The 15,280-nt window shown below is 40.3% G+C and overlaps 1 protein-coding gene across 1 annotated transcript; it reads left to right on the forward strand.

The window, feature by feature from the left end:
* Positions 1–10,588: 10,588 nt before the first annotated feature.
* On the forward strand, positions 10,589–13,615 carry LOC139448224 (uncharacterized). The gene is made up of 2 exons (XM_071229743.1): positions 10,589–10,674; positions 11,636–13,615. The coding sequence occupies exons 1-2, from the start codon at positions 10,668–10,670 to the stop codon at positions 12,892–12,894; spliced, it is 1,266 nt and encodes a 421-aa protein (XP_071085844.1). The 5' UTR covers positions 10,589–10,667; the 3' UTR covers positions 12,895–13,615.
* Positions 13,616–15,280: the final 1,665 nt, after the last annotated feature.

Below are 15,280 nucleotides of genomic sequence, written 5' to 3' on the forward strand. Positions count from 1 at the left end.
AAACCTAGAAACATAAACCCACAATCATAGGTTTCTGGCGTGCCCAAGAGATGCAACTCTGCACAGCGAATCGCGGCGCTTCAGACGACTGGGCCACCCGTGCCCTCTTACCAGATAATAGACAGATTTTCACACACTTCTAAATTCCAACTTCTAAATGTCTCTCAAAAACATAAACCTGTTTGATCACATGTAAATGTTGATTATGTGTAAGACCGCCTCCGTGGTCTAGTGGTAGAGCGTCCGCCCGGAGAGCGGAAGATCAGGGGTACGATCCCCGGCCGCGTCATACCAAAAGACGTTAAAATATGGTACTCGGCATTGAGGGACTAAAACAAGGACTGGTCGGCTCGGAGTCAGTAAACTGTGTCTGAGTGGGGTATTAATGTTAAACTGCGACATGGTATCTCAGTGAGCTAGCACTATAAACCGGCATCAGTCCGGTCTAGTACAACCAGCCACACACACACGCGCATGCACGTCGCTATATCATTGCAATATATATATACGCGACGTTAAACCCCATTTCACTTCACCTAATCAATGTGGGAGATTACGCCACTTCTCGTCTTATCCCTTCTCCTGGTCTGGTTGGTAAACAGTACTGTTGTGTGATCGATTGATAAAGTATTTTACGTTCGTTGTTTTTTGTGCAATTTGCAATCACAAAAGGTGACTGAATGAATAAAGACTGATTTTACAGTAACAAGGTCTTCAACAAATCATGTTGTTATTTGTGCAGTTTGCAAGCACCTGTCATCACAAAATGAAACAGAAAACTGAATATGAAGTGATAAACATGTTCGTCATCACGGTCAGTGAATTAAAACTTTATGAAGATTATAATTTGACCACAAGCTGACATACATTCTCTCTAATACAAGTCCCCACATGGACTCTTCTGCAAATTCAATCTCATTAAAATCAGATCTTAGTTCTCGCTACCGCAAAACAAAGATCTGAGGACATCCCATTACGGGTCACGTCAGACCGACCTTTAGCGAACTTTGATCGACCAATGGAATGACCAATCAGAAGGCAGCTTTCTCGTGCTTTACGGGACAAATTTCAAACAGGCGACTACGCTTCGAAACATATTTTGACAAATTCTCGATTAAGAATTTGAAACCTGAACAAAAACATTCTGGAATGGCTAATAGATGGTCTAGATTGTAAGGATTCAGTCGTTAAACCCGTAACTATCGTTCGGAATACCCCATGTTAAAGTTTTCGAGATTTCATGATTAGAAATCACGTTCCGACTCTCACTTTCATAATCCAGAAAGCGATGCACTGATTGGTCGGATGAAAGGTCGTTCTGACGTGACCCCTAATGGGATGTCTTCAGATCTTTGTTTAGCGGTAGCGAGAACTGAGGTCTGATTTTAATGAGATTGCTGCAAATTGAATATATAAATAATTAATTTGGCAGTTTTGTTTATATTTGACAAACTATAATGCGATGAATACTAAAATCTATCGTCACTTGTAATGTTCACTTAACTGTCACAGATAAACACGGATTCTAACCAAGTCGGGTCGTCTTTGACATAGAATGCATGAACTGGTTGAGTGACTTCCCACACAGAAAAAAATTATAAAATATCATAAAGACCATATCATATCATATCTAAATGTGCTCATGGGGTCTTCCCAGCTCGTTCAAAACTGAAATTCAGGAGGATTAAGGGGATTAGGGTTGGGGGATTATACTGAGAATACTACACTCATTCTCGTTAGATACCATTTTTACGAAACGAGTGGACTCTCTATGGTATCTGACCGAGCGAAAGCTCGGTCAGATACCATAGAAAGTTCACGAGTTGAGTTGAAACTAGTGTGGTATTTTATTTATTGCCCACGTTAAATATATTGTAAATGCATAACTTTCGTTCGTTGACAGACCAAACTGAAACCGGTTGCAAAATCTGGTTTCGCATGAATCTTGATACATGCTAAATACGGGCATGGTTGACATGTCTAGGCATACCAATTAACAACATGCACCTGCAGTTGTGTTTGCAAAGAGGAATTTCTTCAACTTATGGTACTTAAAGCGTCATGTTGTAAGTACGCAGGACACCTATAAAAAAAATTGAAAAGTCACATTAGCGCAGCGCTTTCAATATCTGACCAACAGTCGGTCACTAGCACTGCCGGTGTCCCCGCTGTGCAATCACATAATCAGAATACAGGCAGAATGATTTGTATCGGAAATGTTCACTTTGAGTGATCTGGTAGTGCAATCGTGAACAAACAACTCCCGAAACAGTGTCACAAAATACGCTTCGAAGGGGACACTGATGGCACAACCGGATCATCCCAAGTAAGTCTAGATATCTGTCCAGATAGTTTAAACTGACTTCATTTCACCACGCTTATACTTTTACGTTAAATCAAATTGGAAGTTGCGAAAGTGGTCGAGTGCGTCACGGGGGACCCTCGATCTATTGATCGGTAGTCGTACATTGTAAAATGGATTTATCGCAATTATATAATGTCTGTAGAAGCTCTATGTATAACCTACATAGAGTGCAAACCGAATTTGATGCGTGTGACTATCTTGTTTGGTTTAATAGAATATCTCTCGCTCACATGAGATTGCTTCAGTTCTGCCTTGTAGTTGCAAAATGAATGACGTCTCGCGATATTTTATGGATGAAAAAGTAGTCCCGGTGTGACTGAGGTCACGGTTATCCAATCAAAAGGAATAAAACAAGGTCAACCTGGTACGACACACGTGTGAAGTACGGATTTAGTATCTTCCCGCCTGTATCTTCACCACGTGGGTAATAAAGTCTGTTCCTGACAGGTGAATGCTAGTCGGTTCAAAAGCTTATTTTTATTATTGGTAATAAAGCTGTACTAAAAGAAATGAATAATATAAATTCGTGAAAATCTAATATGTCTTGTAATTAGGTTTCATTACTATTCCGGGCTAAAATCCAGCTTGAGGGCCAGTGGCTACAGAGGTTTTATCTAGAAGCTGCCTGCCACGGAGCTCCTGACTGTTAATATATGTACCGTGCCCTATGAGTGTCATGCGTTTTTATGTAACTGAACAGTATTATAAAATTTGTTCAAATAAATCTTTATATAAAAATATAATCTAGTCAGGAGATGGAACAGACTATACTATAATCCCCTTATTGTTCAGCCAATTAACACCTGTGTTACAACTGATAGCACAACATTCTAGTTATTTTAATGTACACTAATCTAACCGTTTGTGAACATAGGAGCATACTGGTGTATATATATAGACAAAATCTCATTACGGGTCATCTTATGCAGGGACCCTGACAACTTGATGTAAAGAACGAAGTGGTTGTTATTCATAAACTAGTGTCACGATTCATCATCTGCCATGTTCTGCGCCGGAAGTGGAGACATCTCTGTCGATGTTTCCGTGTGGTTAGACCCTATATAAGAAGGTTCTTTTGTGCAGACAATCTGGGCTCCGCTCTACAAAGTGATCGTAGCGCTACGACTGTTGTAAATCGATGCTAAAATATAGGAATTACGATCACCTCAGCGCTACGGTCCTGGGCCCCGTTCCTCAAAGCGATCTTAGCACTAAGGTGATCGTAAGTTCCATACTTTACCATAGAGAAACGATCATTGTAGCGCTAAGATCACTTTGAGGAACGGGGCGCTGGACACTGTGGAATTCCGGGGCAGATTCCTGATGCCGGCTTATTCCTTCATGTGCCGGTATACCCGGTCCAGGGTACCGTTTCTCAAAGCAGTCGTAAGTCTTACGTGCGTGTAAAACTGGCGTGACTTGGAAATACTGAACTAGGGCCGTTACACAAAGCTAGTGTAATATTACGTCCGTGTAAAATTGGCGTGAACTCTACATGTGGTCTTGGGTAGGTGTAAATATTTACGCAAGCGATAAAGGTGGCGATCAATCTAAACACGGACGAGATTGCCAAAAAGGTATGTAAGCGAGAACGTGTTTTCCGCGACAGGTCGAACCCCTCGACGATTTGGATGATCATGCCCTCATCGAGAGGTACCGCCTATCACGAAACATGATATGTTCTATTATTGGTAAAGTGAGTGGCAGACTTGAACATTAAACCCAGCGTTCCCATGCAATACCACTTTACCTGGTTACCATGCACTGATCATACAGGCAGTATGTGATGCCAACATGAGGTGAGATACATACACACATGGTAGATATGTCTGTTATCATGAATCAATTATTCTTATTCGTCTTGAACAAGGCACGACAAAATGTAAACATTACAACATGTAATAGATATCCTTGACATTTACGCATGCTGCGCCCCCTAGGTAACTAGACTATGGCGTAAACATTACGCAAATATGGCGTAAAATCTACGAGCGTGTAAATTTACGACTGCTTTGTGAAACGGTACCCAGATTGGTAACAGGCTGACATACTAAGTGACTGTAGCATTACACGAATCATCTTGAGTTAGTGAGTTGGGTTTAACGCTGCTTTAAACAGTATTCCAGTTATATCACGGCTTGTCAGTTTGATGTGGTGTGAAAGCCATTTACCATTTTAGTGAAACCCACGAGCACGGGAAAGGTGCTGACAAACCTAAAAACATATTCTGGATGAACCGGGATTCGAACCAACGATTACAGATTTCTGGCGTGCGCAAGGGACGCAGATATGCTCAGCGAATTGCGGCGCCTTAGATGACTGGGCCATCCGTGCACCTTGAAGCCTAATTGACACTGTTACAGTTATAGAATCACGCACACCTGTTCACGATCTTTCTGTCAGTTGCTACACAGGGCAACCTTCAGATACAACTATACAAGAGGAAACGGTCTGTCTTCCAGTTCCCGACACTCACATGGTTTGGGTCTGACATCTACCATTCAACTCCCGTGGAAGCCAAGATGCACTCACAGAACATGAAAGCAAAGAGCCATTCCCCCACCTTTACCATGTCGGCATTGTACTGCACAAGTGCGTGTGTCAATGTAGGCTTTGATCATGGGGCAATCGATTCTCACTGTCGTCCAGAGAACTAACACCTAAAGCATGAGGAATGGTGAACATCTTGTTAAGTCCTAAGTAGAGAACGGCATGTTAAATGCAGCCGCGAAGCAACATAAATGAATCAGGTTAGAGCCCATCCGTGGACATCTTCCCGAGGCAAGTCAGACAACTGACTATAAAAGACCAGTTTCCACCTTTGCCGAACTAGGCTGGTATTGTGGAGTAACAATTTGGCTGGACAAACGAGTCTATGCATAGTCCAATCAAAATCTCGCAACGAAATCGAAATCCGGTTCGTAAACTGTCGTGCAGATTTCGGTCGATTGCAGGATTTGCAAAGCATGTTCGCCGCCAACTCGTTATCAACAGATATTCTCAAAATCTTTTCATGTTTATATCAAGGTGCTCACGTGATTTAGCGATGTAAGGCCCGTTTTATCACAAAATAGATCTTGATTGTCGAGCAGATCGTCCTGTCTCGGCGCCACCATTTTGTTTGAAGCAAATGCAAGTGGTATGAGAGGTGGAATCTGATTGGTCCATATTAGAGGCTTAGAAGGGATATAACTGGTAATAGCCACTGGTTGCGCTACGATCGAGCCCAGGAATTCTAGGCTAGTTCGGCAAGGGTGGAAACTGGACTTTAAAAGTCACTTAACTCCCTAGCATCGGGAATATGATCCGTGGACATTTAAGTATGTTTGCCTAAATCGACGATCAATGCCAGGCTGATTGTTCCGTTCAGTTGGTAAAAACCTCTTGGTTGCGGTCATTTCAAGGTTGTAGATTGTAAATGATTTCTCTGTGATCGTAGTCTCACTTGCACACCTCAAAGCATATACCCGAGGGTTCCTTCATTGAATCATTTATATTTAACCTTATATATAGCTTAGTTTCGGGGACTTTATGTTCGCTCACCGTCATCCGGACACTCCCAGACCCCCCCCAACATAAAGGTGGTAACATGATAGCCAGACGTGTTGTGTTACGAGTGGATCCACTTAACAGTTTCCATGCATTACAAGGAGAGATCACACAACAATTTAAAAACAATTTAAAACTGGCAGTCTAATCAAGCTTCATATTATTCACAAACAGCAAAAGCAAGTATCAATCACAATAAAAACTGTCTTACTTTAGGCTGTAATATCCCATCATTTCGTAACAAGATCCAGTGAATGTTTCATGTAATCCATAATTCACCGTAGTTCACACATTGCCGACATGGCATACACAATTACAGTTTCAAATCTGGCATGTCAGTTAACACCTAAACCCGACCTGGGGGAACTGACCACTTCGTCTTGCTGTCGAGTAATAGCCAAGCGACATTTGCATAACATCAGCCTTTACTTGGCTGTGAGCTTACCGGGGCTTACATATAGACAATGTGAAGTGAAGTGTGTAGTTGGTCAGTGTTGATCACTGGCAATCTGTACACAAACAACATGATATATAAAAAGGTATGAATAAACATTTCATGAAAACAAAGTACATTTAATGTATTCTTCATGAAAAGTAAATATACATATATAATGGATTCTCATAACAGTTGGTATATGATCAACACACATTGTTTGTACACTTTGATTTGAAGGTGAAATAAAGTGTAAACCCTCAGAACATCGTTACTGCATTCCGATTGTATTGTGTTCATGTGATAGACACGAACACGAAATAGGTATTGCTCTCAATTATTGACCGAGGTATTGTGTGGTACCGAGACATGCACTATCTCGCACAAATACCACATCCAATCATAACACCAATGTTTGGTCACGGTCTGTCTGTCGCCAGCTGTGTCCGTGTCTTATTAATTACTGGAAGACAAAGCGAGTGAATCAGGAAGGATACAATGGCAGGAGGCAATCAGCTACTGGTGAATTGCATTATATAACACGCGGAGACGCGGATGACCGCGTGGTCTGAAGCACCACAATTTGCGGTCTGAGATTCATGGGACATAAAACTTGCATCAAGTTAGATAAATTGTAAAACGAATAATACACACAACAAAATGTCTGAATTTATATACAGATAACTGTTATGAACTTATAACATTAGAACAATGTTGTGTGACCATGCACTCATGTTGAATCCAATCCAATCAATTCAATACAATACACTCAGTTCAACACAATACACTCAGTTCAACACAATACACTCAGTTCAACACAATACACTCAGTTCCATATAATACACTCAGTTCCATACAATACACTCAGTTCAACACAATACACTCAGTTCCATACAATACACTCAGTTCAACACAATACACTCAGTTCCATACAATACACTCAGTTCCATACAATACACTCAGTTCCATACAATACACTCAGTTCAACACAATACACTCGGTTCAACACAATACACTCAGTTCAACACAATACACTCAGTTCCATACAATACACTCAGTTCCATACAATACACTCCGTTCCATACAATACACTCAGTTCCATACAATACACTCAGTTCCATACAATACACTCAGTTCAACACAATACACTCAGTTCCATACAATACACTCAGTTCCATACAATACACTCAGTTCAACACAATACACTCAGTTCCATACAATACACTCAGTTCAACACAATACACTCAGTTCAACACAATACACTCAGTTCAACACAATACACTCAGTTCAACACAATACACTCAGTTCCATACAATACACTCAGTTCCATACAATACACTCAGTTCCATACAATACACTCAGTTCAACACAATACACTCAGTTCCATACAATACACTCAGTTCCATACAATACACTCAGTTCCATACAATACACTCAGTTCAACACAATACACTCAGTTCCATACAATACACTCAGTTCCATACAATACACTCAGTTCAACACAATACACTCAGTTCCATACAATACACTCAGTTCCATACAATACACTCAGTTCCATACAATACACTCAGTTCAACACAATACACTCAGTTCCATACAATACACTCAGTTCCATACAATACACTCAGTTCCATACAATACACTCAGTTCAACACAATACACTCAGTTCAATACAAAAGAGTCAGTTCAGTACAATACACTCAGTTCCATACAATACACTCAGTTCAACACAATACACTCAGTTCCATACAATACACTCAGTTCAACACAATACACTCAGTTCCATACAATACACTCAGTTCAACACAATACACTCAGTTCCATACAACACACTCAGTTCAACACAATACACTCAGTTTCATACAATACACTCAGTTCAACACAATACACTCAGTTCCATACAATACACTCAGTTCCATACAATACACTCAGTTCCATACAATACACTCAGTTCAACACAATACACTCAGTTCCATACAATACACTCAGTTCCATACAATACACTCAGTTCCATACAATACACTCAGTTCCATACAATACACTCAGTTCAACACAATACACTCAGTTCAACACAATACACTCAGTTCCATACAATACACTCAGTTCCATACAATACACTCAGTTCCATACAATACACTCAGTTCAACACAATACACTCAGTTCAACACAATACACTCAGTTCAACACAATACACTCCGTTCCATACAAGTCACTCAGTTCCATACAATACACTCAGTTCAATACAATACACTCAGTTCCATACAATACACTCAGTTCAACACAATACACTCAGTTCAATACAATACACTCAGTTCCATACAATACACTCAGTTCCATACAATACACTCAGTTCAACACAATACACTCAGTTCCATACAATACACTCAGTTCCATACAATACACTCAGTTTCATACAATACACTCAGTTCCATACAATACACTCAGTTCCATACAATACACTCAGTTCAATACAATACACTCAGTTCCATACAATACACTCAGTTCAACACAATACACTCAGTTCAATACAATACACTCAGTTCGATACAATACACTCAGTTCAATGCAATAAACCCAGTTCAATACAATAGAGTCAGTTCAGTACAATAAACTCAGTTCAATACAATACACTCAGTTCAATACACTCAGTTCAATACAATAAAATCAGTTCAATACAATAAACTCAGTTCAATACAATAAACTCAGTTCAATACAATAGAGTCAGTTCAATACAATAAACTCAGTTCAATACAATACACTCAGTTCAATACAATACACTCAGTTCAATACAATAGATTCATTTCAATACAATAAACTCAGTTCAATACAATACACTCAGTTCAATACAATAAACTCAGTTCAATAAAATAGAGTTATTAAAATACACTCAGTTCAATAAAATGGAGTCAGTTCAATACACTCAGTGCAATACACTCAGTGCAATACAACACGCTCAGTTCAATACAATAAACTCAGTTCAATGCAATACCCCCAGTTCAATAAAATACACACAGTTCAATGCAATACCCTCAGTTCAGTACAATACACTCAGTTCAATGCAACACGCTCATTTCAATACAATACACTCAGTTCAATACAATACACGCAGCTCAACACAATACACTCAATTCAATAATACAATAGAGTCAGTTCAATACAGCCAGTTTAATACAATCAGTTCAATGCTATACCCTCAGTTCAATACAATACACTCAGTTCAATACAATAAACTCAGTTCAATGCAATAAACTCAGTTCAATACAATACACCCCGTTCAATGCAATACACTCAGTTCAATTCGATACACTCATTTCGATGCAATACACTCAGTTCAATTCGATACACTCACTTCAACAGAATACAGTTACTTCAATAAAACACAGTTAGTTCAATACAATACACTCAGTTCAATACAATACACTCAGTTCAATACACTCAGTTAGATACAATAACAATCAGGTCAGTCCACTCAGTTCAATACAACACACTCAGTTCAATACAATACACTCAGTTCAATACAATACACTCAGTTCAAAACAATGCAATCAGTTCAATTCAATACACTCAGTTTAATACACTCAGTAAAATACAATTATAACAACCAGTTCAGTCCACTCAGTTCAATACAATACACTCTGTTCAATACAATACGCCCAGTCCAATACTATACTTTCAGTTCAATACAATACAATCAGTTCAATATAAGGCAATTCGTTCAATACAGTACTCTCGGTACAATATCAGTTCATATGTGACACACATGCTAAACATTATACATCACTGACTAAGAGTTTCATGATGCTAGCGGGAACAACATACAACATGTGATGATATCGAACACCAGGACAGTAACAGATACGTATTTATTGTGGTGTATTTGGAATATGATGGACATATGAAACCACCTACTGATGCACATTGTGTAGACACACACAGATGTTGCACCATTGTGTGAGCAACACATCTAATGGCCATCACAATATACATGTTATTGTTGGGAAATTTAATATAATTTATTAACATTTATTATCAACCACAATTGTTCCATTTTAATCATTTACTACAGGCCGTGGTGGCGTCTCACTATAGTTAACTGAGTCAGTTCAACACCTAAACGTGTGGCTAACGATGCGGCAAACAATGTGATTGTTAAAAAACGATAAAACACAAGACCACGTGATGATATGCAAGCTTTTCGGTCGACGTGTATGATATGTATGTGTTGCCTTGCGTGAAACAAGGAACTGGATTATGTGAACATAATAGCAAAGCGGGAGCGAACAGACAACTCGACACACTGGGGCAACTACACGCTCCTCCATGTTCGGTACGTACTGTTTAGACGTTCGCGAGTTACAAACTCATTCCATGAAGTCGATTAGTTTCCATTAGTGTCTTGTGTTGCTAAATGCTCCAAGCACTGTCTAAATGCCTTAAGCACTGTCTAAATGCTCCAAGCACTATCTAAATGTTTCAAGCACCGTCTATATGCTTCAAGCACTATCTAAATGCTTTCACAAAGCTTAATACAAACTAAATTAAAAGTACCCTCGCTGTGTATTCGCTGTGAATGTTATACTGACAATAAACGTGTCAACCATCCATCGGTATATGCTGGATCACGCCTTGAAATTACAATATGGTTATTCATACTTTCATCTGGTTATGACAGAAAAGGTCAAGATGTAGTTCATGTCGCAAGTAACAATGTCACATGATCTGCAAACCTTTCGTCATCACCAGCCAAATCGAAACTTGCTGCTCTACTGACGCACGGGGGCCATGTATATATTACAGATTCTTGGTATAGAAGGTAGGAGATGCTACATTTAGCCTAGTGCACGTGTATTTCTAGGCAATTCTATGTATGGGAGTGGTGAGGTGAGGTGAAATGGGGTTTAAAGTCGCTTTCAAGATTAATGCACTTTTAAAGCGACAGAGGCGGAGGCGGTCTGTATGGTAGAGAGTAGAGAGTGACAATTAATCAAATTAAATAATGTAATGTCATGGTGTTGGCATTTCCTAGGATAATGTTGGGTTGTGTGTCTTTAAGCTTAACTATCAACTTCTTGTTGCTTTATTTGATGTTTTATTAGTTATGTTTGAGACATTAATATTTTCAGCAGACGAGGTGTATTTCCTTGACCCTTCTCCCAGTCGCTACAGAGAATCAGCTTCTCTCTAGCATGGAATCATATACTCGTCATACATGTTGTAGATAAATAGAGACATCATTATCTAATTCTCTTGAATCACTTCTCATAAATCGTTTTTACATCTGTGTTTAGACGAAGCAATGCCTGACACTGTTGGTGTGGGTGATGACATCCAGTCTGATGCAGCATCCAGCGGAAGTGGAGACGGAGGTTCCAGTGGGACACAGAATGGAACGACAAGAGAAGCCAGCAACCACATGGGATGCTGTGGGGACATCGAGAAGGCGTGTGAGAACTGCCTCTCAGCCATATGCTGCGGTACATGCATTGGATACGCTTTCTGCTGCTTGCCAATGAAAAAGAAAAACCGTGTCAGATGTATCTGGGCGTGGCTTTGTGTGCTCAGTGTGACTGGAGGAATCCTTATGAGCGTTGGGATATATGGCACAGGGCATAGCTCCCCTTCTCCAACAGACATGCGTATCGTTACCCACAAAATATCATCAATATTTTGTAAGAAGCTACTGATTAATTCCACGTCGCATCTAACAACATATTCGTTTAATGAAGAACCACAGATAGACAGTAACTCTTCTCAAACATTTTCTACTGAACTGAAGACAACATTTAGAAATGATTACATCTTCTGGACATTTTATCTCCTAAAAGGTTCCCGGGTTGAATTGCGATCCTGTTCGGAAGCTGATATTTGGATATACGTCATAGCCGGTACCTCAAACTGGAAACTTTGGTCCCAGAATCTGCTTTGTTCTGACTGTTACCTCCAAAAGCATTTGCTAAAGAGGTCACGGTGTTCAAACAATAGCATGTCGGATGTTTTCACATTTATGGTTCACAAAACAGATGATTATTTTGTTCTGTACTCGAGAACGTCATTTGCAGCTTTCTTACATGTTAAACTATCCTTAGACAGGACGTTATACGATTTAACAAAGGCCACGCGTGTATGCACAAATGGCTTATTAGCATGTGAATATGTACTACAGTTTCCCCTGAAGCCATATATTGTGTACCACATGGGCGCGGTGACCTATGGAAGAAACACAGGACTAGTTACCGTTTGTGAACCGAGAGTCTGGGTATATTTCGGAATATTCTTTATTTTGCCGTTTAGTTTTGGAGCTGTTCTAAGTGTCGTCGTTGCTAAGTTCTGCAAAGAACCTTCCAGGGCAAGATCCACCCGCAGACCGAGAGCAGGTGTAATACCCCCGACATCTGATGACGAGAGAGACTATTTGTTCAGCCCCAGCCAAGACGTATGTCACTATTCGGGGATCCCTCAGCCCCCGAAGTATGAGGATATAGAACGACTCCGGGACTCGCCGCCACCTAGTTATGAAGCCACCATGAGGCAGTCTGGACCTGTGTGATGTAGTGTACATGTATTTCATTCGTATCGTTCTTTTTGGAGCATGGATGGTCTTTTAAAGTGATACATCGACTGGCAATGGTTTTCTATTGTTAAAGTAATTAGAAATTGATTCATTCTTTCTAGAAAATATTTGAAGAAAGGTTTTGAGACCAGCAGATTCGTGATGTTGGAGATGGTATTGGCTTCTAGCTGACGGTTAACTCATCCACTTTTGTTGTGGTGATTATGACAAAAATGTAAACATTAATGTTGTTTCATAATAACGTTATCATCTGGTTCCTAGACTCGTTTCATTGAAGGCCAATCACATTCGAGCTGTCCCGGGGATCATTGAGACGCCGCGATCAAATAATGGCTTTCTATAATTAGTGGTAAACCTGTTCAATCAACTGATGAGGTTATATGCAAGAAATATTCCAGCAATATGACGGCGGTCTGGACCAGACAATGTAGTGATCGACATCATGAGCTTCGACCTACGCAACTGGGATACGAAGACATGCATCAACCAAGTCAGCGAGCCTCACCACCCGATCCCGTTAGTGGCCTCTTACGACAAGCATGGGTTGATGAAAGTCAATTCTAACCTGGATCATCAAGGGTCAAATGTTTGAATGCCTATGAAAGGTACACATGTGTACTGACGCAGTGTACGTTTGTATTCATTACATAATTTGTGCATGCATTTTATTATCGACATGCGAAACAATATAGCGGTTTGTGGGGTTTTTTCTTGTCTTACAGAAGAATCACTTAATACAGCCATTCCTATACAACAATGTTTTGATCTTTTTTTCATGATAAACGTTGCGTTGCTACCGACCTATGTCATGTCACCATGACTTGTATTTCAATACTTCCTGCTTCCTGCTTCCTGCTTCCTGCTTCCTGCTTGCGTGATACACTTCTAGACTTACCAGGTTTGAGGAACGATCAACTGTCTTCCTGGAATGATGTTGTTCACGTTGTGTCAGAATGCACGGAACTATACGGGAACTTGTTCACAAAGTAATATTTTCCAATAGGTATATCAGAATTGATTAAATTAGTTATATTTCATTGTGTCCGGATTTGGTTGTGACCTGGCGTGTATAGGTGTTGTATGTGAAAGTTATATTGATATATCCCTTATCCCATGACCTGAGAGGAAGGAGGGGGCGGCTGTGGAACTGATACATATGTAGTATCCTATGACCTGAGGTGAAGGGAGGCTGTAGAGCTGATACATTTGTAGTATCCTATGACCTGAGGTGAAGGGAGGCTGTAGAGCTGATACATATGTAGTATCCTATGACCTGAGGTGAAGGGAGGCTGTAGAGCTGATACATATGCAGTATCCTATAACCTGAGGTGAAGGGAGGATGTGGAGCTGATACATATGTAGTATCCTATGACCTGAGGTGAAGGGAGGCTGTGGAACTGATACACATGTAGTATCCTATGACCTTAGGGGAAGGGAGGCTGTGGAACTGATACACATGTAGTATCCTATGACCTGAGGTGAAGGGAGGCTGTGGAACTGATACACATGTAGTATCCTATGACCTTAGGTGAAGGGAGGCTGTGGAACTGATACACATGTAGTATCCTATGACCTTAGGGGAAGGGAGGATGTGGAACTGATACACATGTAGTATCCCATGACCTGAGAGGAAGGAGGGGGCGGCTGTGGAACTGATACACATGTAGTATCCTATGACCTGAGGTGAAGAGAGGCTGTTGAACTGATACACATGTAGTATCCTATGACCTGAGGTGAAGGGAGGCTGTAGAACTGATACACATGTAGTATCCTATGACCTGAGGTGAAGGGAGGCTGTTGAACTGATACACATGTAGTATCCTATGACCTGAGGTGAAGGGAGGCTGTGGAACTGATACATATGTAGTATCCTATGACCTTAGGGGAAGGGAGGCTGTGGAACTGATACATATGTAGTATCCTATGACCTTAGGGGAAGGGAGGCTGTGGAACTGATACACATGTAGTATCCAATGACCTTAGGGGAAGGGAGGCTGTTGAACTGATACATATGTAGTATCCTATGACCTTAGGGGAAGGGTGGCTGTGGAACTGATACAGATGTAGTTTCCTGCAATACTCTATGAAGATTGTAGTTACCAGGATACTCTATGAAGATTGTAGTTACCACTATACTCTATGAAGACTGTTGTTACCGCGATACTCTATGAAGATTGTAGTGACCACTAGTACTATACTATATGAAGACTGTAGTTACCGCAATACCCTATGAAGATTGTAGTTACCGCAATACTCTATGAAGATTGTAGTACCGCAATACTCTATGGAGATTGTATTTACCGCAATACTCTATGAAGATTGTAGTTACCGCAATACTCTATGGAGATTGTAGTTACCGCAA

This window comes from Haliotis cracherodii, unplaced genomic scaffold (assembly GCF_022045235.1).
Source record: "Haliotis cracherodii isolate W230 unplaced genomic scaffold, xgHalCrac1.p SCAF_7, whole genome shotgun sequence".
Classification (NCBI taxonomy): domain Eukaryota; kingdom Metazoa; phylum Mollusca; class Gastropoda; order Lepetellida; family Haliotidae; genus Haliotis; species Haliotis cracherodii.